The following is a 21,432-nucleotide window of genomic DNA, read 5'->3' on the forward strand; positions in this document are numbered from 1 at the left end:
ATTGTATTGCATTGTGATAAGCAAAACTAAACGACGTATTCTACACAAAAATATCTCTAATCCAGATCATATTGGAGCATGTTGTATCTTCAGCAAAGACTGAAAAGGAAAGGAACTCAACGTGGCATCTCAGATCTGCATACCAAAAAAGCATGTCTGACCTGGATTTGGGTCATAAGGTTAGGTACACATTCAGGGTTTTTTTCATCTCTAATTATTTTTGAACCTGCTGCAGGAATGTTAATGCCATAGAAAATTAAAATCAGGTTTTTAAATTTCCGTCTTCCTTTTTTTAATACATGGATAATTTTGCTTCTTACTGAATGATTATTAGTCTGGCCATTAAGTCAAGTTGTAAAACACATCAGCATTGTTGTGCAAACAACTTAAAACTTGATTCTTCCAGGAAAAACTAAACTACTTTTACACAGAAGGAAATAATTTCTTGTAAAATTAATTTTGATGTTCACATTCATAAACACTGTGGCTACAGAATCCTGTAGAGGTATGCAAACACCACAGGATTGCTACTCTAGTGATCAAACCTTTTGCTCTAATACATAAAGTTCTTTAAGTGGATTGCTTCTCATTTAAGGACTGATGCATATAGGTAAGTCTTTACATCAGTCACAGGAGTTTCCTTTCTTATACAGGGAAAGTATAATTTATCCTATTTTTAGCTATGACCTATGCAATGCAACACCTACAAAACTGTTGATCTCCCAGTGCTATCAAAGATGAAAATACTGTTCACATAATGTAAATTTTGTCAGAGATAATGGAAAGTACTTGCCCTAAACAGTACCAAGCTTGGCAAAGATATATAATGGTAAAAGCCTCAATTTTTCCCCCCTAAATAGGTATTGAAATATTCTAGTGGTGTCATTTGAGATTGAAAGTGTCTCCCAGAACCTGTTACTAAAGGGCCGACGTGTTGCTTGCTTGACTCATAGTTTCTAATAATATATTATACAAAAATAATTTGATTTCTGCTAGCACAAGTTAAAGCAGAAATCGACCCACTGTGTTTTCAAGACACTTTAATCCTTCTCCATTTATTCCAGAATTACTCAGTATTACACGTAATATTTAATGCAGATAAAATTAATTAATACCGTTCATGAATGATTGTTGATCCATAGCGCCTTAAATATGCACATGGATCTCACTCAATGAAAGAAACAAAACCAATTTTAGAAATCCAGTTGTCAAGGTTCCTCTTGGGCTGAGGCAGATTGATCAAATTCAGACCAAATCTGTTTTTCTCCCTGCATCTGCTCTCAGTTTACATGCAAGTACATGAATTTGAAATCAGTGGAATTACGTATGTGTAACTGAGAACAGAATTTGGCCCTTCAGCTGTCTCTGCACCTCTCCTTTCTCATAAAATTTTATTTTTCTGAGCAAATGATTTAAATATGTTCAGTTATATTGTCCAACACAGATATCTGCTCATTAGGCATCTGTGTTGTGGACTAAGCTGTGGATCAGCAGTTAAACATGAGATTTTAAACAGATTCCTATAAACCCTGGTTTGTTTCAAGTCCAGCACAGATGTAGAGCTGTTCATCTTCATTTAATAGCTAGTATATCCCTGAGGTTTTTCTATTTAAATGGCATCATTTTCCCTTCTCTGCCTCATAATCTTCATATTGCACCTCTTCATTAAATATTACTTCCAGGCCATGATACTCAGCTTAGTGTTATTTAATTTTCCTTAATTTTTTTCCCACTACAGCTCTTTTTTCAGAGCCAAAATTTGAGTGTTCTTATGGGCTGAAATCTTGGTGAAACTCCCACTGGAACTGGTGCAGCCAATATTTGGCGCTCTGTTTTCATTCAGACAAACTTCTTTTTGTGGCAGCTGGCACACATTTAGGAAAGATCAAGGCACTCCTGGCCCCTGTGTTAGTCCGACAGATTAAGACAAGGAAGGCAACTCCGGCCTTGGCCCTCTGTGAGTATTTTGCTACTACTCTTTTTGCTAAACCAATTACTCCTTATGAAAATCTTTCCGCAAATGCTCTGTTAGCACTCCATTCCCTCCCTGTTGATTCAAATCTGATGACTGGGTTACTTTTCAGAGCACCTTAAGTACCATATAAACAGTGTTTACTTTACATATTTGTAAAACAAGAATAAATTTCCATGACATTTATGCAAACTTCTGGTCTAGCTTGTGTAAATTGTACATTCCCTGTGCACAAAGAATGGACCTTATTACATTAGAGAAAATAGGCTGAGCACTTAAAAGAAAGTTTTACTTATTCCAACTCAATGTAAACATATAAAAAAATCAAAATTAGAGATGATAATGTTTGGATCTTGGGGATTAGGTGGAGGGAAAAAACAAACAAAATGAATGTGAAAAAAAGAACAAGTTAACCTTAAATTCCCTGCTGGCGTCCTTAGCTTGCACATGTGTTTGGCAACCATGAAATACTTGAAATATGAGACCTGGCAGTGTCATGGTGCCAGACATAGTTAGCATTAAAAATATTCTTCCAAATTATTAAAAGGTGCTCTGAAATCGCTGCAAGAACAAGATGTTCCTAATCCTAAAATGTACTACTTACACTGAGCATATATGTGTTACTGTCCTTTAACAACAGAAGAAATTTACACACTCAGACTGACTATCGTTCATCAAAGGCAATTAGGAAATAGCTCCAGGTTGCAGAATCACTGGCAATTTGACTTTACAAAGCTTCTGTTTTCCCCCACGATGCCATGATATAAACAACTGCTACAGCCTGTACTGGCCAACAAAGGCTCTCTGTGCTTCCTCTTGCCAGATTTTTTTTTTTTTTTTTACATTGAAGATAAGAAAGTGAGTGGGGTCAGCGTTCATTCAATTTCCATAATCTTATCAGGTTCTAAATGGCACTGATAAACAAGGTATACGACTTCAGTGATTAAAATACTGTAATTATTTTAACCTTATTTCAAGTTTAGTTGATGTCAGTTCCTTTAGAATAAGCATGTCCATCCAGAGTGTGGTGATTACATGAAAATACGAAGGTCACTTAGAGGTAAAATTCCCTATCTTTGCAGAGGATTTATGTGCATACACATTCCCATTTGCCTTCTACAAGTAGTCTGGTTTAAGGGGAACTGCTGCTTATATCAACAAAAATCAGAAGGCTGGAAAAGTGTGCTGATTTGGATGAAAATGCAGTTTGCTTTAAAAAATATAAGTGACAAAATAGACTTTTTTAGTAATATTAAAAAAGCAGCTTCTCTGACACCTTAATGGAATGATCCCCGTTTTCCATTAAAATGACATTTTAAACTAAGAAAACTCAACATTTTTTAATATTGAAAGTGGAAACATTTAAAATGTTTGAAACTAGAATGTGGTGCTTTATTTTTATTTTTATTTAGAGAATTACATTTATGTTATGGTTTGGTTTTTTTTTTTTTTCATGGAGCATTCCAGCACTTTCAGTTTAAGTTCTCTTTCAGAAAGCAATGAAAGAGAGGAGTTTGCCAATTACATGGGAAAGCTGGTTGCCAGTCAGCTTTATCAAAGTATAACTAGAGATAGGCAAGCTAGGTGACTTCCAGTATTACCTTTTACTGGTGATGTTCTACATTCACTTAAGGAATTCTGCAGCCAAAACAGGCTGTAGAGAGAGATCCATCATACACGTGTGCCACAAGGCCCCCAGCATATTTTACAAGTTAGGAAGAATAACATCAAACTAAGAAAAGCCTACACTAAGCTAGGCTGTCAGTTTCCACAGTTATTAAGCTCTATAAGAAATACCATGAGTTTCTGATATAAAGACTGTTCAATGTGAAATGGAAATGCGTTCCTTTGGTGTTTTCTGTAATTTTAACCTGCCCCTCCTTTGGCTCATTCACTGGGCTTTGCCTGTGTTACGAATCCTCTGATGATTTTAGTTCACAGCCCTGCTCAGCTTGGTCATCTTCTGAAAAATGACTGCAGCTGTCAATCGGTTTGTTGCCTGCAAGGGAGGGTGAGGGCTGTGCTAGCTAAAGGCACTGCTATCTGTATGGCTACACTATTATCATCATACGATAGCACTGTATTTTAATAAATCAAACTATGAGTCTCCTTTGAGGATATAACTACTCCAGCTTCAGGGAATGCATCAGTAACTTCATTTCTGGAGGCTGAAACAGTAGAATTTTATGGGTCTTCTTTTGCAGTTAGGCTGCTGGGCTGTTGGCAACAAAATTCTCAGGTCAGTGGACCACTGCCTGGATGATTGTTCTTGTTCCCAGAACTATTTGTTATATGATGAAGTTGTGATATTTTGCTGGTCTGTACAAGTGATGACACATTGTGTTTTCAGGTTTTTTGAGTAAGATTCCAAATAGAATGGTCGTCACTTCCAATTGTTGGCGAGGAAGACTGCTCTTCACACACGGTTTCTAGATGGGGTCGGATTTTGAGGCGGAGTGCTGATCTATAAAGACTAGCCACTTTTGCTGAGCTGACATTCCTGAAAGAGGGAATGGATAGAGGTTTGACAGTTTCTTTTCTGTAACTGGTATTTCACTTATAGATTACAGCAACAGCTTGTTAAACTTGACCTAGGTAAACTTGCCTCCTGTCATCCTAATATTTTGCTTGTGTTTCCACAACTTTTTGTGCTGATAGGTAGGAAGCTGCAACACCTTCCTGCATTCTGTAACTTTTTCAAGGCATATGTTGTAGGATGTTTTTATCTGTGGCTCAATGTAGGAGATTGAGATCCTATCATCCCCAGAAACTCCACTGGCTTTGAAAGTTCCTTGCTGTGTGTCACACTAATTAGCTAAACTCAGTTAACACAGAGGCAAATTATTCCCTGTTTATAATCTTCTTTCCCCTATGCCAGTAGCAATACATGACTGTATGACTGTGATAGAAGCAGTATAATCATGGTCATCTGGCTTGACTGCCCCAGTACTAGCATACACTTGAAGTCATGCAGACCTGTAGTAAAGAAGGGTAACAACGCTTTTGTAAAACTGTGTTCCATCTTCCTTTTCCTCAGATGTTCTCCATCAGGTAGTTTGGACATGAAACCTGCTGGTGGTTAATGCCTACCACTAACACCTATAGCAGGTAAACCTGGGCACTAATGAAATAACCTGTGCTTCGCTATTTAGTGAGGGCTAAGTCAACATTATTGTGTGGTGTAGTCTCTTTATGAAAAAAAAAAATATGTCTGAAAATATCTGCTTTTGTTTGCAAGGCCTTCAGTTTTCTTTAAATCTGCAAAGGCAATTTTATGTGGCTTTGAGCAACCTGGTCTAGTGGAAGGTGACCCTGCCCATGGCAGGGGGGTTGGAACTAGAAGATATTTAAGGTCCCTTCCAAAGCAAACAATACTATGATATGATATGATTGATATGATATGATACAATATTATTATACGTTAATTTTTTTTTCTCAATATTTTCAAAAGATGGTGGCAATGAGCTCTGGAAATGCACTGTTTGTCCTCTGTCCATAACAGAAACTAAATATGGTCCAGGAACAATAAAATTCTTTTTTACAGTAACAGCTGTGGCTGTAACTCAGCAAATTATTCCCTGTTTATAATCTTCTTTCCCCTATGCCAGTAGCAAATATAGTAGAAACAACTTACCATCTGAGTGTATTCCCTACCCTGACTTTTCTTCAGAAAACTGCTTAAGGTTCTGGCTATCATGTATCACCCAGTGTAGTGATCCTGGTTAGCTGTAGTTTAGTAAGGGCCAACTACACCCTGGGTTTGATGACTCTTTTTCCCAAGTTGCTTTATTTTTAGAAGATCATTTTGAGCAAGGCATAGCAGGACTTAACTGTACATAAACTGCCTGAGACACTGTACATAAAAAAATAAAGATTAAACATTGAATTTAATGATTGAAAGCTTTTGAAGCATAGAAAAGAGAGGGAATAGCAGAGTCAGAAGCTTTAGGTACAGAGAAGTACCGGAAGGAGGTGAAAGCCCCCTTAACGTTATGCTCCATCAGCACTGCAGAGTTGCTATCCTAGCCCACAGAAATGCCTACACTTCTCAAATAAACTTACCTGCTCTACGCACTGCTGTATACTTGTATAGCTGTGAGAACTGGTGACAGACAGATGTGGTCACTGAATGCCAGAATCAACAAAACTTTAAGTATAGCCCAGTTCTCACATATCCTCTCTGTTGAGAGACCAGCCTTCAAGTCTCCGCCTCTGACAGGGGGATATGTTAGTGTCAGATTGGATGCAGGTTACAGGAGGAGAGACAATATTCATGACCCCTATATTTGTGCATCTGGGGTCAATAATCAGCAATTATTCTATACATAATTGATTATAAAGAAAAAGTCATTAACTCTATAAAAAGACACACAAGATAGTATCTGCAATTCTCTGTACTGCGTGTTTTGCATTTGTAAATCTCTCTAAGACTCTGTTATGTTCTGTTATGTATACTCTCTAAGTATCTGTTATGTGGGTGTCGAAAATGTTACTAATTTAACTGGCAAGAAGCCAGAACATAATCTGTGTAGAAGTAGTTGGTGGTCTCTTTAATTTAAAATTTCTTACACGCACCTGCTAGTAGATTTTCCTGTACACCTTTCTCTCTAGTCACTCAGAGTGTGATTTTCAGCAGCCAGAATTTAAAAACGCTGTCAGGTTTAAAGTGGCTTGGGATAATGTGGATGCTGACAGTTGGAGGGAAGTTTAAGACTCCTTTGGCCTTACCTAGGAACTTGGCACTGAGTTTTCAGGGCAGGTCCTCGACAAGAAATCATGAAATACATCGACTGCTTCCTCTTAATTCAATGACAGACTCTTAGACTCTGTGGAAATTGTTAGCTTTTAAAGACCAGTCTGCCTTTAATTATGCCAATAAGCTCTGTATGTCTATCTGTCTATTAGGGAAAACATTGCTGGCATTGTTTTTAATACAATGCTTTAATTTACTTAAAGGATAGGAAAATAGAGTTAAAACCATTGTCCTCCAAGCAGGACTTAGAGGAGAATGAAAAATAAGTGCTGGTTTGCCAGCGGCTAAGAATGGATTTTCAGCAGCCCGACACAAAATTTTCCTTCTTTTCCTGCCAAAATAGTGCAATGAAAAGTAGAAACATAAATGAAACATATGCTAAAAGTAACAGGTCATGGGCCACATCCTAGATCTCCTATTAGTACCCAATAACTTCATAAAACTGGGAGCTGTCGTCATGGAGCATTTGGATAAGAGCTCACTGCAACCTACAGGAAGTCTCAGACAGGATTTGGAGCTCTAGACTGGGGAAAATGAGCATGAGGGGCCCGTCATCAATGAAACCATGATATGGGTCTCCACAGAAGCCAAAGAAAGAGGATCTTGTCGTGCCTGCCCTCACCGTAGTAGCTAACAGGGGCTCCTGTTGGCTGGGCACACACTTTTGAGTCTTGGGAGCCTTATGCCCTGTCTTGTACTCTGAGGGGTGGATGGGGACCGTTCCCCCAGCTGCCCACCTTGCTGTCCTGCTGAGGGACTTTCAGGGCTGGCCTGGGGCAGATCCAGGCTGTGCTTGTGCATGTGTGGCATGGGAAGGAGATCAAGAGGAGACAAGGGGGGCTAGCATGCACTTCCCAGGAGTCCACTGTGCTGCTTGTGGATAGACTTTGCTTCTCCCAACATGGACCCAGCCTTCTGCTGATCAGCCTGCTCATACCTTGGGCTTCATCCTAGAGGAACGAGTGCTGTGTCTCACAGGTCACTGGAGTTCATAAGCAACTGTGACCAGATGACTTATACCTACTTACAGGGCAAGAAGCTGGATGTCCTGAGCACTCAGGACCCAGGCAGCTGCAGCCCAAGCTAGGCTTACTGCTTCTTCTTGCTCTTCCCCAGCTGACTATTTTCTTTGTCATTATAACTATTCCTTTTCCTTCTCATGTTTCTGATCTTTTTATTACATTGAACATCTTCTACCCCATGGCCATTACAGGATCATTACATAATCAATTCTCAAGAGTTTATACATATGTCTTAGAAGGGGCAGAGTATGCAAATACTGTGTCGTACTAAAATTTCAGAAAAGATACAGTTACTAAAGGGAACTCTTGAAAGCTGAATCTCTGGGAAGCTTATTCTGTTTGACACTAGTGAAAGGCAAAAGTCCCAGTTAAAATAAAATGACAGTTGTTTATATAAGCAGAACCCAGTGACTTTAATTATTGCTTTTGGCAGAATCCTAGAAGTTTAATCTTTCTTAAATCCCACAGTAATGTCTGCTGGCTAAGGGATTTAGTTACCATGAAAAAATATTCAGCCACCACCTAACCTAAATGCAGCTATACACTAGGGAAATGTTACCCAAGATAATTTCACTTGGATGAAATGGGAAGATTGTTCTCATTTACTAATTCATTTAAAAGCCTGGGGAACATGAGATACATATAAATCTAATTTCTTCAGCACAGCATTTAAAAAATACTTTAGATCTTTGAAGTTCAAAGATCTCATTTATATTTCCTGATGTAGGTCCGTCATTGTAACACAATTTGCTCACACACCTTTTTTTTTGGAAGGCAGTTTTAAAGAACAAAGAATAATACATTCATAATATGGATACAACAGTGAAAACGGTCTGTCAGTTGGGAAGGAACTATCCCAGTGGACATCAAAGAAGATTTCACTGCAATTGCAGCTCCACGCCTTCAATTGTTCATGAAAATACTGCACAAAATATCAGGAAACTGCAACAGGCTGTGATTTCTGGGGCTGCTGAGCTGCCTGGTGGGTGCAGCTTCATGACGGAGAGGGTAAAGTCATTCCTTGAGTAAAGCGTTACTCAAGCCGATTCCAACACCAATGGTCAAAAGGAAATTCCTGCTCACTTCAGTGAGATTTCTTTAAATCTCTGACCTATTACTTTGAAAATCTATTTTGACCACATAAGTAGCTGAACTGTCTAATTAGTTAAGTTTTCTTGTATAAGGGATGACTTAAAGCTATAATTTGACAGTACCTTTTCTTGCAGCCCTTCAGAACCATCAGGCCTTAGCAACCTTTCCTGTTCTCCTGGCCTTGTGATTCAATACAGCCCCCTGATTTAAGAAAACTAGTGATGTGACTCTTTTGGGTTAGCTGGCAATAAAATTACTTTTTTTTTTTTATTGCAACTTAAGGTGGACTAAATCTCTGCTTCTAGTTTCCATAACCCAAACAAAATACTTCTTTGATGCTTTAAAGAAATGAAGATTATTTGTACATTTCACTTGTATGTTTTATTTCTATTAGAAGAGTGTTTGGGTTCTGTGAAGATGATCAAAATGTAAGTTGCAACTCAAGGCATAGTTTCACCTATTATTAAAAGTTCAATGCAACTTTATATTGGACTTAAAAATATTATATCAAAATAAAATATGAAATAAAAAATCTAAATATTTCTGGAAAGATTAAAATCTTTCTGGTGAAAAAGTTTATTACTGCTAAACCCTCATTTTTCAACTAAGAGATTTTAGGCAAAAAGAATCAATCAAATCTATCCAACCATTCAGTGACTGCACGTGGCCAGGCACATCCACATGACGATTCTGTTAGCAATCAAAGCAGCTGGTCTATATCCAGTTACATTATGTTGTGTCCATGTATCACCACCAAATAAGCATTTCATTAATTTAATATAAAGAAGGGTGACATCCTGAAAAAATAAATGACTGCAAAATGTTTGACAGTGACCCTCTGTGAACAGCACTTTACTCCAAGAATGACTTAACCCCCACGCTCAGTATTATAGTGATGAGAATCTTTACATTCTTGAAGGAGCCTTTTTTCAGATAAAGTATAAAACTCATCACTTGTGATAACTGAAGATTCTCTGATAACAAAGCTTTTTATAAAAAAGGCAGAAAAAATTAAAGAAAAACCCAACTGATTTCTTCTTAAAATAGGTTTCTATGTTAAAAAGAAAAAGAAAAAAACCCCAACATTTTCCTTGGAAAATATTATTTGAAAAGACCACAGTAGCTACCTCTAGCTGTCTTCTCGAATGAGTAGATGTAGTGTACAGAAAAAAGTATATATTGTTACGTGTGTAACACATGGTACATTTTGCAAAAGCAGTGATTTCAGCCACATCCAGGAAAAAAATAATGTTGGGGTTGAAACATTAAGTGGCTTATAGCTACTGAGTATTTTGCTTACATTCTTCTGTCATCTAGCATTGGGTAAAGCAACCCATAAACATCCCTTTGTTCCAGTATATATTGCCTTAGTGGATGTTTTTGAATCATTTTAGTGACCTCTGGCATAAGGCACTAAAGAAGTACAAAGAAAATTTATTCCACACACAGTTGTATAACAAGAGTCCATATGCTGTGTCAGAAATTATGCTGGGCATAGGAATGACAGTCTTTTTGGTAATACAAGAGAAAAGGAGAATGCGTATGGAAGTTAAATGGAATTAATAAAATGAACTAAGCTATTTCTTTCACATTAAAAATTAAATCTAACTCATCTCAAAATGCCTTTTGGGCTATTGGATATAGATCTCCTGACAGCTGCAGATGTAGTCACAGCAGTATTAGAAAAATAGAGATTTTTTCTTCCAAAGTTCAAGACCTGAGCGCTGCCTAAAAAGGGAGACATGCCTTCGAGCATTGAACTTTTGATATTTTTCTGACTTTAATGCATACCAACACTTGGAGTTCAAAGCATGGACTTAGTAACCCAAGGAAAAAAAAAACATTAATTTCAACCATGATTACATAACAACACACAATACAATGTAACTTTTACCTGGGAAACCTTGAAAATGCCTGACTCTTGTTTTGTTTTTTTCCTTTTTGGGTGAAAATGGAGCAGGGAGTGAAAAGGCTGTAAATCATAATTGTCTGAAATATTTCAAAGTTAGCAAACTTTTCTGATATGCACGATCTGTAACAGGGAGCAACGTGAATGCCTTCAACAACAATATTACATGCTTCGACGCTGGGATAGTCGCCTGTCCACCCAGCAGTCCAGACAAACAGCTGTCCACTTCCATGTAGTGCTGCTCTGTGCAAGGCTGAAGCCAGAGGTGTTTTCTGACTGGGCAGCAAGGTTGGACCTCAGACTATTTTAGGAAAGTTTCAAGGCTGCTCTACCTTTCAGTCAACACCAACTCTGCTATGATTGGAGCTGTACAGCTCCTTTCACCCAGCTGCTATGCAGGCTGCTGGATTTGTTTTGTCTTTCCAGGCAGTCTGAATCCTTGATCTAGTTCCCGGAGCAGCCACCTGAAGACTAGAGCCGGTGCGCAGAAGGGCATCAATCCTCCTCTTTTCAGTGGTGGTGCAGATTGTTGAATTGACAAGGCTGCATAAGTAGAATCTAAAAGTAACTGTTCCTGCAAACAAGGATTTAAGAAGATGCCGAGGGACCAAGGATAGATCCCTTCTTTCAAGAAAAAAGTCAGATGAAGGGCTGTTATGTCTGACTGCAGCCACCAGGTATTTCTGTAGAAAAGAAAAGAATATGTACCACAATTTTAATATTTTTTATCCAGCCTGACCATGAAAAAAAAGGTATGTGTAGAGGAGGGTATTACAAGATAACAATGGCACCTTAAAGCCAATCATATGCTTAAAATCTCTTAAACGTATAAGCAGCTCACAGCATTGAGACGAACGTCACGTCATTAACATTCTATCTGTTAATTGTACTTAACTCAGGAAATTTTCATTAGCTCACACTACAATAAATACATTCTTTTGTATTTTCAAGTTGATCTTACAATACTTGATGCTTGGAAAGCAGAAATACACCCAAGGCATTCTTTCTAGCAGTAACTGAAGCAAGTTTCACAACAGGGTTGTGCTAGTCAGCCTCCCTTCTGGGCATGAAAATATTGCTGAGAAGACTCAGAAGAGTGCGGTCTACTCTTTCAGAAGTACTAGACCCAGTATTATCCTTTTTTCTAAGGGTGCAAGTCCCTTCCTTCAGAAGAAATTAAGGAGAAAAGTTTACAAGTAACCCAAGATGAAATGGAGCCCTTATCTAATGTAAGAAATGTTCTCAGGTCCTGGATTACAGTCAAGCCCTGATCTCACTGAAGTCGATAGAAGCTTTATTGTTGTTTTCAAGTGAACTAGTTAAAATTATGTTAAGAAGCGGTTACCATCTAAAATATCCTTAACATTTGACACAGGGGAGATTCAAGGGAACCTGAACGTGAAGCAAACAGAGCTTGGCTTCCAGCTGGACCACTGACCCTGCTGGTCACATTAAGTTGTAATTAAGTTCCTTTTTGCTTGCTTGGCAATGTAACAGATGTTTGAAGTCTATGTTCTCCCTGCTTTTCTCTCCAAAATACTAAAGACACAGGGCTTCATTCCAACCTTGCCTCCAGGTCTCTCACATAAGGGCACTGCTGGTGTGACACACACTCTCCTCTGGTTGTCAGCACCCACTCAGCAGAGGCCCCAGGGTCCCAGACGTGGCTACCAAAAGCTGGCTGAGAGCCACTGGCTGTCCATTCTTCCCAAAGGTTCCTTAATCTACTCTGGGGCTGGGCAAATAGCCTCTCTTTGCCTCAGTTTCCTGGCAAGTTAAAGGAGTACACTAGTGTGTGCCGTAGACCATGGAAAGTCAAGTTGTGGGGAGCAAAATGTTCTGCATCGGCACCTTGAAAGTGGACTCCAGCTTTGCTCACTGGCCCTTAAAAAGCCAGTAAGAAATATTTTCTGGCCCCAGAAAGAGACTACGTTGTGCCCTGAATAATATAACCTGATCTTCTAACTCCTTCTCACACTGCGCTGAGTATAACAAATGTTAAGCTTAAAACAAATTTTTCTTATTTATTATCTATCTATTCCTGCTTATTATCTTATTATCTCTATCTCTATCATTTTTGTTATTCTTTTTTATTATGTTTTTTATGTCAAGTGGATTTAAACTCAAAAAAAGTTAGGAAATTCAATTTTTTTCGGATGAAAAACACTGAATGCACAAGCAGGCATTGAAACCTTTTGTTGTAATATCTTCTTAGCTATTTATGTATATACATACATATCAACATAGACATGATTACAAGCAAAATTTATTCACATGACTTTGGGAAGACAGAAATAAATATCCTTGGTCTTCATATGGCCCTCATATTTGTATTTTCATATATTTAACAGTTACAAATCTGTACAGCTTCTTCTTAAAATGCAATTAGCTTTTCTAAACACCTGAATGTTTAGGTATATTTACTTCTCATATTGAAAAAAGATATTGTAAATATGGTATTAAAAAGAGAGCATAGATAAAATGGGATTATACTCCAGCTCCATACTTGTACTACAGAATTATTCTTTCCGCAGGTACTAGGCTTTGATAGTTATTTAGGGAACTTTCAATTTTTAATTCTTGAGGAATGAGACAAACAGATAAACAGGAGGTTTAAAAATATTTTTTCAATTATTTTCTAATTGTTTTTGACAAATTAAATCAAAATACTGTAACATTAATGAATTCCTAGAACATGTTACTCATGTTTATTTTGAACCATAGCAGGGTATTCATTTGAGAGTATATTCTTATTAATTTCCTATTGTATTACATCCCTGATGGTAAAGAACGCTCTACATAATTTCAAGTAGCTGGAACAATGTGGGCTAAGTCTTAGGGGTAAGAATGTAGAGTGCTTTGCTGGACCAAAGCCACTGTGTTAAACACTAAATTGGGTTTGCCAAGCCTTCTTTCTGCCAAAATGTCACATAGTAAAGACCAAAAAGTTTTGTTTTGGCAAAGAGAAATTTAAAAAAATGGTTGAGTGGAAGAAGAACTTCTAGTGAAAGTATGCCACAGAGCATAGATTAGTCTGGGGAGTATGTTTTATTCTGTTGGTAGAAGACACAGGTTTAAATTACTTTTTTGATTGGCTTGAAGCAAAGATTTTGTCTGAGGTCACTCTGAACTGAAAAAAGTATGGGCTTCCAGTGTAGAATTTCTGAACTCCAGGTTTTGAATAACTGCCCTTCCTAGTAGAATGCAGCACTTTCTCCCCTTCCCATGCTTTTCTTGAATTCATTTAGTGGCGATTTGAAAAGAGATTTCAAGACCTATTTACTGATGGAAAACAAGATTTCAAAACCAATTTTCTGTGTGTGACAAGGAAATGCTCCCAATGCAGATCTGTCCAACAACTTGTAAACCCCAGCCCTCAGTGAGAGCAGAATCTCTAACAGGCAAACCACCCAAGAAACCTTGCAACACTGTGATAAGGTAAATACGACCGTAAGCAAAATAAACATATTTTATTGTTTATTAAGAAATTGCTTCTCTTCAATTATCTTGTTTCTTTTTCTTCTACAGTGGTAGACAGAGACCTGTCTGAAGGAGGCAAGGGAGATCACTGAGTGATTCCACAGGTCAGTCTAAAGTGTATGTGGGACTTTCTAAAGTGTTTTGAAATCATTTCAGCTAAACTGATTTTAAAATCAGAAAGCATAGGACCAGTCTGAAATATTTTTATCATACTAGGCCCTAAAATCTTCAGCAAGATGCCTTCTTTGGATATCAGTTCTTTGAGCCTAAACCATTTCAGTTAAAGTATATTAGGTGCCACTTCAGTTCCCTGTCCTCAGAGCAGACACATCTGGTGGCAAGAATACCAGTCTCACTGGCAGTGAATAAGGTAAGGGAAGATTGCAGTTAATTGAAAGTGTTGGGAAATATTGATTTAATCTATTTTGGATGTAAACCACATTAAAAATAAATTGAAAAATACAAAACCAAAAAAAAACCCAAAACCACCCCAGAACATTTTTTACAAACCGGAAAACCACTTTCAAGTACCTCCAATTTTAGCTTATTTCTTGTTGAAATGGTTTCAGAAGTCAAGAAAATATTCCAGTAAAAACCCATCAAGCCCCTTACACAACTGAAGATTGAGGGTGTACTATAGTCCAATAGTTCAAATCCCTTAGCAGAACCAGTTCAACAGTTCTGCAGAAGACAGATTAGAAGCTGTAGATCATACTGTTCTTTTCCACTGTGATTTCAAGCTGGCCACTGATAGCAGTAAGCCAAAAACTTAATGACTATATTAAAAAAAAACTGTTTTACACAGTTACTTTTTACAAGAAGTTGGTATTTAGCAGTTGTAAGCAGCAGCAAAGCAATATTGTGGCTTGACACTGTTTTGGTTGTAGCGATGATGTGGTAGGAAGTGGGTGTTAAGTTCCCTTGGTAACAAATAGAGGATAAATGACACACTCTGAATCACCAGTGAATCATTAACAGAGTTCTGCTTCTGATTTTTGGCTTTTCTTCCCAGATTCTAAACTTACAATAGTTTTAAGATTATGGACCAAGGTGAACACTTCACAGGATTCACAGGTGTGGGTGGTAAGGATTAGTTTGTTTAATATTAGACTTTCTAACAACATGAAAACAGGAAGCTTTAATAACCAGTATTTAGTTTCTTTCAGCTGACGTAATTTAGACTCGAAAGGTGTCCAGGTTCTTTGTAGAGCAGCAGGGAGGTTGGGGGTAGAAGTACAAACTCTCAGGGGCCAGCAACAGAACCACTGTGTCCAGCACAGTTCAGGGAGGTCTGTATTTCTCTCACAAAGTTTATAAGAACTTATGCTCTGTAAGCACTGTGCTGGAAAATGAAGTACAGCTATCTTTACTGTGAATAAATATATGGATTTTAATAAACCAAAACAAAGTGATAACATATGCCAATCTGAGCATCTGGGAGCTCCCTCAATTTTAAGACATGATGACACAAGTGAAAGTAAAAAATAGCAGGCTATTAAAGGAAAGATTATCCACTTAGAGTGTATGTGTGTATGTGTGTGTGTATACATGTACGTACATAGGTTCATTATCATCTGTATTAGTGCTGAAATTGTTTTAAACAGAAGTCACAAAAGCAATACCAGGGTTCAGACTGTGACTTTTGAATGGGTTTAATTACATAAAATTAAAAATTTACTATAAAGTTACACATAAAGTATATTCTGTATTGATTCTTAGTTCCTATGGGAGTTCCTTCAATAGGACCTGGACCAGATGAAGGTCTAGGCTCTGGTGCCTTGACATACCGGTTGGAATTGGACAGTGGTCAGATCCACCCTGTCAGAAGTTTGACCCTCCACTGGGTCTTGTCCATTCAGTATTGCGTGACAAACTGCACACGTTGAGTAGGCAAGAACAGAAAGAGCCTGGGAAAGTGTTAGTGCAGCAAGTAAAAAAAAATATTCTAGAGGTTTTCCATCTGAACATTTCTAAATATGAATATTTACATCAACATTTGGATATTTATTGTCAACTGTACAGGCTGTAGTTTCATATGCTGTTATTAAGTGATTGCATTGAATTAGCAATAGCATAGTGATATAATCTCTCCAGCCCTCTGTAATGGTTGCTGTGTACCTGAGCTTATAGAACAGATGAGTTACAATAAGCAAATGATGCTGACAGAAATATGCTTTAGGACTATGACATAGCGGCAGTATAACGACTATGATGAAAATTAAGTCTTACAGAATCACATTATATGCTCTGTATTAACCTGCGCATTTCTACTGAATTTTCCTCAGAAACACCATGCTGCATGTTAGACTGATTGATCTATTTTATCATCTAAGATCTAATAACCTCTTTGTGAAATGTTTAATTCTGGTTAAAAGAAAATTAACAAATTCAAAACTGGTTCTGGCTGCTATCCCAGGGCATAAGAAAGAGTAGATTTAAATTAGTGTGTAGGCTGTTATCTTGGGAAAACACCACCACTGTTTTTCTTGGGTTTTTACTTTTCTGGTGCATGTTTTAAATTATGAAAGCACAATCAACTGTGAAAGATCTTCTTGGGTCATTCCATACCCTTTTCTTTCTAAGTTGAATTCAATTATAAAAGTTTGCTTCCAGCAAAAGCTTTCAAAGCAAGGACACAATGTTCTTAACTATTACTCCCTTTCTGTCTTATGAAATCTTACATACATCCTGCCAACTTGGAAATGAATGGTTATAAGAAAATGAGAAGTTTTTGATGTATTTACTGGAGTAAGTAACTTCTTCTTCCATACCTATTACATTGAATGGTGGTGAATAAATTTCACTGCAGATATAGAGGTCAAAATTGAAGCCAAAATCTTCCAAAAATTTCTCCCTCCTGTAAATGTGTACTTGAACGTTGAGGTTGTGTAGTTAAAAGCATAATATAGTCCACATCATGCCAGTTTATGCTGCTGTCAGTAACAATTAGTGAATCTTAACATGAGAACATGATAAATTAGTGGCCCAATTAGACCAAGATTGACTCTGACCTTGACTTGATACAAGGTTGTTGTCCACTCTGATTTTTGTAGTATCAGACTTCAGAATAAAGCCTCCATAACCACAAGGAAAACTGTAGTCGTAATTCTCTTTTGGTAAAGGCTCAGACATCTCTGTGCTTGAAATTACTGCACAAAGGTGCAGTTGTGTCTACTCAGAGACTGAGCAAGGAAGGCTGGCTATGGTCAGCTGACTATGTTTTCACTGGTTCCTGATATACAACAGTCAGCTACTCAGCGTAGTTTTATCTACATCATGGGCTTCAGCCGCTCTGGAGATTACATCAATGCAGCTTCATCAGGTGCTTTTCATGGACTGCTGAGCTTAGTTCTCCCAAATGCAGGTAATTCTTCCATGTGCTACAGTTACCCACTAAATCTTCACAGAGCAGAACCCTGATAAAAAAGTGAATGCCTCTTTACGCTGTAGCCTCCATCTCTATTTATGTCAGTACCAGTATCCCAGGAGCTAATTTTGCCAAACTGTTTAAGGTCTAAGAACCTTTTCACATTGGCAGAGTCACGTTAGAAGACAGATTTAGGCTTGTCAAAAGAAAACTAAGCCAGCTGGCCCATAAAGAGATTGATTTGCTTAAAATTTTTTGTTTCTTGTACCTTCAATGGAAGAGCTAGATACCTATGCAAAATGAACTGAAGATTGCATCAATTGCTTGTGCATCCAAAAAGATGGAAACCATCTATGCTAGATGGACTGGGTTTTCCTCTCCTGGTCTCCAAAGATGTCTCCCTCTGTCTATTGATTGTATTTTCAGGAAGTGAAGCGCCTGTGCTGGTGGACTCCCCTTTCCTGGGACAAGGTAAATAAAATTATGGCAAGGCAGCACTAAAATGAGACTCTGAATTAGGAGACTGATTCACTGCAAAGATTTTTGCTGAAGCTGCACACAGTTAGAGGGGGTGACTAGCACCATCTATCTCACCATGCTGGTAGCCCATCTGAACTAAGTTAGGGAGCACATGGGTGCCCCAGTCTGTACCAAAGTAAAGTTTCACTGACTCTGGATGAATGGTGAGAAAAATCCTGCACGTTCTGCTGAAGAAACCCAAACATACGCATTCAGCATTTACATGCTCTCAAATATAGTAAGTGCTTATACTGACATTTAAATTTCACAAGTACAAAGTTTCTGCTTTTACAGACTAATCTGATCCATCTCTAAAACAGACATAGTCTTTCCTTTGTGATATTGTGCAATATTTTTTTTCATTTTTTGGCTTCTACTTCCTTAGTTATAGAGCAAAATAAAAAGTATACCTTGGGAGTTTAGGAAGTTATTAAAAAGAGAAACTTACTCAGAAAAGGAACTTCTTTTTTTCTTATAGATGCCAGACTCACAAGATGTCTTTTCTTTTTTTTTTTTTTTTTTTTTTTTTTCCAGCTACAACACACACTGTGGTTATTTGACTCATTATATTCCACTACAGATATCATAACTGAACATTGTCCTTTTGTTTATCTTCTTATGTGTGAATATACAGCCTTTTCCAGACAGATGTTTTTATTTTACAGTTGCAACCTCTACAATTTCACCTGGCCAGCTTCTTTTCAGTATTTCATCAGTGTCACAGGTGGAGATCATTTGCTATGACTTCAAGGTTATTATTCTTTTTGCAGATGAGAGATAACAGATAAGCTATTATTGTCCCTGAGGGGAAATTATTTTCTCTTGTACTAGCAATGAGTCAGCAACATGTTATGATGTATGTGATCATTCACTGTATGAATTTTCAGGCAACCATACGCAGGGTATTAGTTTGTTTGCTGTGCATTACCTGTTACTTGCTGAAGTATTGCATTCAGAGATTCCTTCGGCATTGAAACAACAACATAAAACTGAATGAGAAACAAAACCAACAGCTTTTACGTACAGCAGGAAACAGTGTAATTCTTTTTACCCAGGATCTGTCACACATTGACCTTCTAAATTTATTTTTAGATATCGGATGTATGTCTGCTGTGTGTTTGACTTCCATCCCCCCTTTGTTTTTATATTCTTGATACCTGGAACCACCTATACTCAGAAGGGTCCCACAGAGGCAAGCACAGCCCCCATGCTGAGCATCACCAGCAAGCAATCTAGTGTAGAAGAGGCTCCAGCTTTGGAGCCATTTTGATGTACAAGGTGCTCTTGCTCTCCATGCTTGAAATTTTAGGGAATATCACAAAGGAGTGTGTAGCAGAGCACCTACTTTCAGATGTATCCATGAAAACCAAATCAGGGGCTTTGGCATTCAGGTAATCTTCCTGGGTTTGGCTACATTTTGCCCTGTGATGACTGGCTCCTTACCATCCTTCATTTTACATTTTAATTCTTACCCTTTTTCCTTCAACACCCTTTCATACTCCTTTTTTTCTATTTACTTTACTCCTTTCTAATCAATAAGGAAACTAACATGAAAGTGCTGCCTTCACACAGCTCAAATCTAATTATTTTACCACTTCCTCTGCCTTGGGTCTTCCCTTTCTATTTGCTTGATAAGCTTTACAGGAAACCTATGTCTCTATTTGTATAGATGCTAGACAGGATGATGCAGGGCTTCGTTCTTTATTGACCCTCAGGCACTACCGAATAGTATCATCATATATGTTCTTAAATTAAGACCTATACTTTGATGACAGAGAAACTCACGCACAGTTTTTCTTCTTTCTGCTTTCTACTTTCCTCCCAGATCACCATGTAAACTTTTACACTAAGATTCTTCATCTGAAACCATGGATTTAGATGGTTCACAGGCTGATACCTAAAGCCTCATTTTGCAGCTGTTTTACTTTGTCCAGTTAATGACAGTCAGGCACACAGTGTAATTAATTATACCAGCATGTCTAAGGACTACACAGCAGCAGAGGCAAAGCAGGTCTTTGCAGGAGAGCCTTTAGCCTGTGACATGCGTAAAGGGAAGCAACCTGGTGTAATTCTGTCACTGTTATATTACACTTGTATTTACTTTCATCTTTTAAATGCTTGATGATAGTAGAGTCTGATTTGGGGGAGTGTGTGTGTGTGCACAAAGACTGTTTTAGATCACTCATGTAATAAAAAAAAGCAGGGGTCATCTGCCTTATCTTCATTTTTTTAACATTATTCCCTGGAGAAAGAAGGCAAATATGTTTAGCCAACACTTTTTGAAGTATGCTTATGTTTTAAAAGTTGTGAATGTAGTATTCATTCCAGATGTCTGAGACAACTGTATTTCACATATCTGCCAAAGGATTTATCAGGGAAATAGCTAATAAGGGTTAGTTTTGTATGGTGAATGTAGCCCTTGAACGACACACACTGCAATACTCCACTGAGACTGAAAAACCGTAGGGCATGCTGGCAGTGGTTGGGAGGTTAGAGTGTGGGAAGAGAGACTGGGGTAGGAGGTTTGGCTGGAAGAGGAGCTGTGGGAAGGGGTGGAGGTGATCTCTGAGAAGTAACCTGTTGATTATACTGTGTAGATGTGTAGATGTTATGTTGCCCGGTTAAAATTAAAAGAAATAACAGCGGGCAGCAGGGGGGAGGAGAAGGAATGGCATTTCCTTCAGTCCTGTGAAATAGAATAAGCACAGTTATTTAGGCTATTCTTTAATCTGAGTTATTTCAATGTGAACAGAATTACCTGCATTGCTGGTTGTCTCTGGAGTGAAAGAGCACAAAAGCAAAAATAGGTGGGCAGCAGCAGGTCCCAGCCAGCCCCTGCACTGAGCTGCCGGTGGGACCGTCCTGGGCTTTACCAGGAGCCGTGCTGTAAGACTTACGCTAGTTTGCATAGTGAAACAGTAAATTTTTGTTTCTGCTAATGTTCTCTTTACCTACCTGTTAAGTTCACTTAGGTTCCCTTCTGACATTTGAAAGAAAACAGAGGAACTGGAAAGATTTTTCTTAAGACAGAGGATTTTGGGGGGGTTGTTGCAGGTGAAGATTAAGTTAATACCACCTCTTACTGAGAGACTGTCATTGACAACAACATAGAAATATCTGGAAATATTGTTTTTTTCATTTCCCCCCTGAGGCACTGTGCACTTGTGTCCCTTGGATACATTTGTAAAGCTTGTTATCTTTTGTTATCAGTTCCCATTCCTTATATTTCCCCTTCAGGGAAGAAAACTTCTCTTCAAATGAAGAGTCAGTCTTAAAACAACAGAAACAAAAAGCAGGTGGACTACTTATTTTAGATAA

The 21,432-nt window shown here is 38.0% G+C and overlaps 1 protein-coding gene across 3 annotated transcripts in view; it reads left to right on the plus strand.

The window, feature by feature from the left end:
* LOC308062352 (uncharacterized protein) overlaps positions 1–21,432 on the plus strand; it is a gene marked incomplete at both ends in the record, with an annotated part of 85,072 nt that overhangs the window by 42,785 nt on the left and 20,855 nt on the right. For 2 of the 3 annotated variants that reach the window (XM_080383720.1, XM_080383719.1), the window contains one exon: positions 14,277–14,332. Coding sequence is in view for 1 of the 3 variants with exons in the window: in XM_080383717.1 (XP_080239843.1) it covers positions 19,408–19,505 (98 nt within the window). Of the gene's footprint in view, positions 1–14,276; positions 14,333–19,401; positions 19,506–21,432 lie in introns of those variants that run through there. The other variant, XM_080383717.1, reaches the window with a different exon arrangement.

The sequence above is a fragment of the Falco punctatus genome (assembly GCF_963210335.1).
Source record: "Falco punctatus genome assembly, chromosome: 4".
Lineage (NCBI taxonomy): Eukaryota > Metazoa > Chordata > Aves > Falconiformes > Falconidae > Falco > Falco punctatus.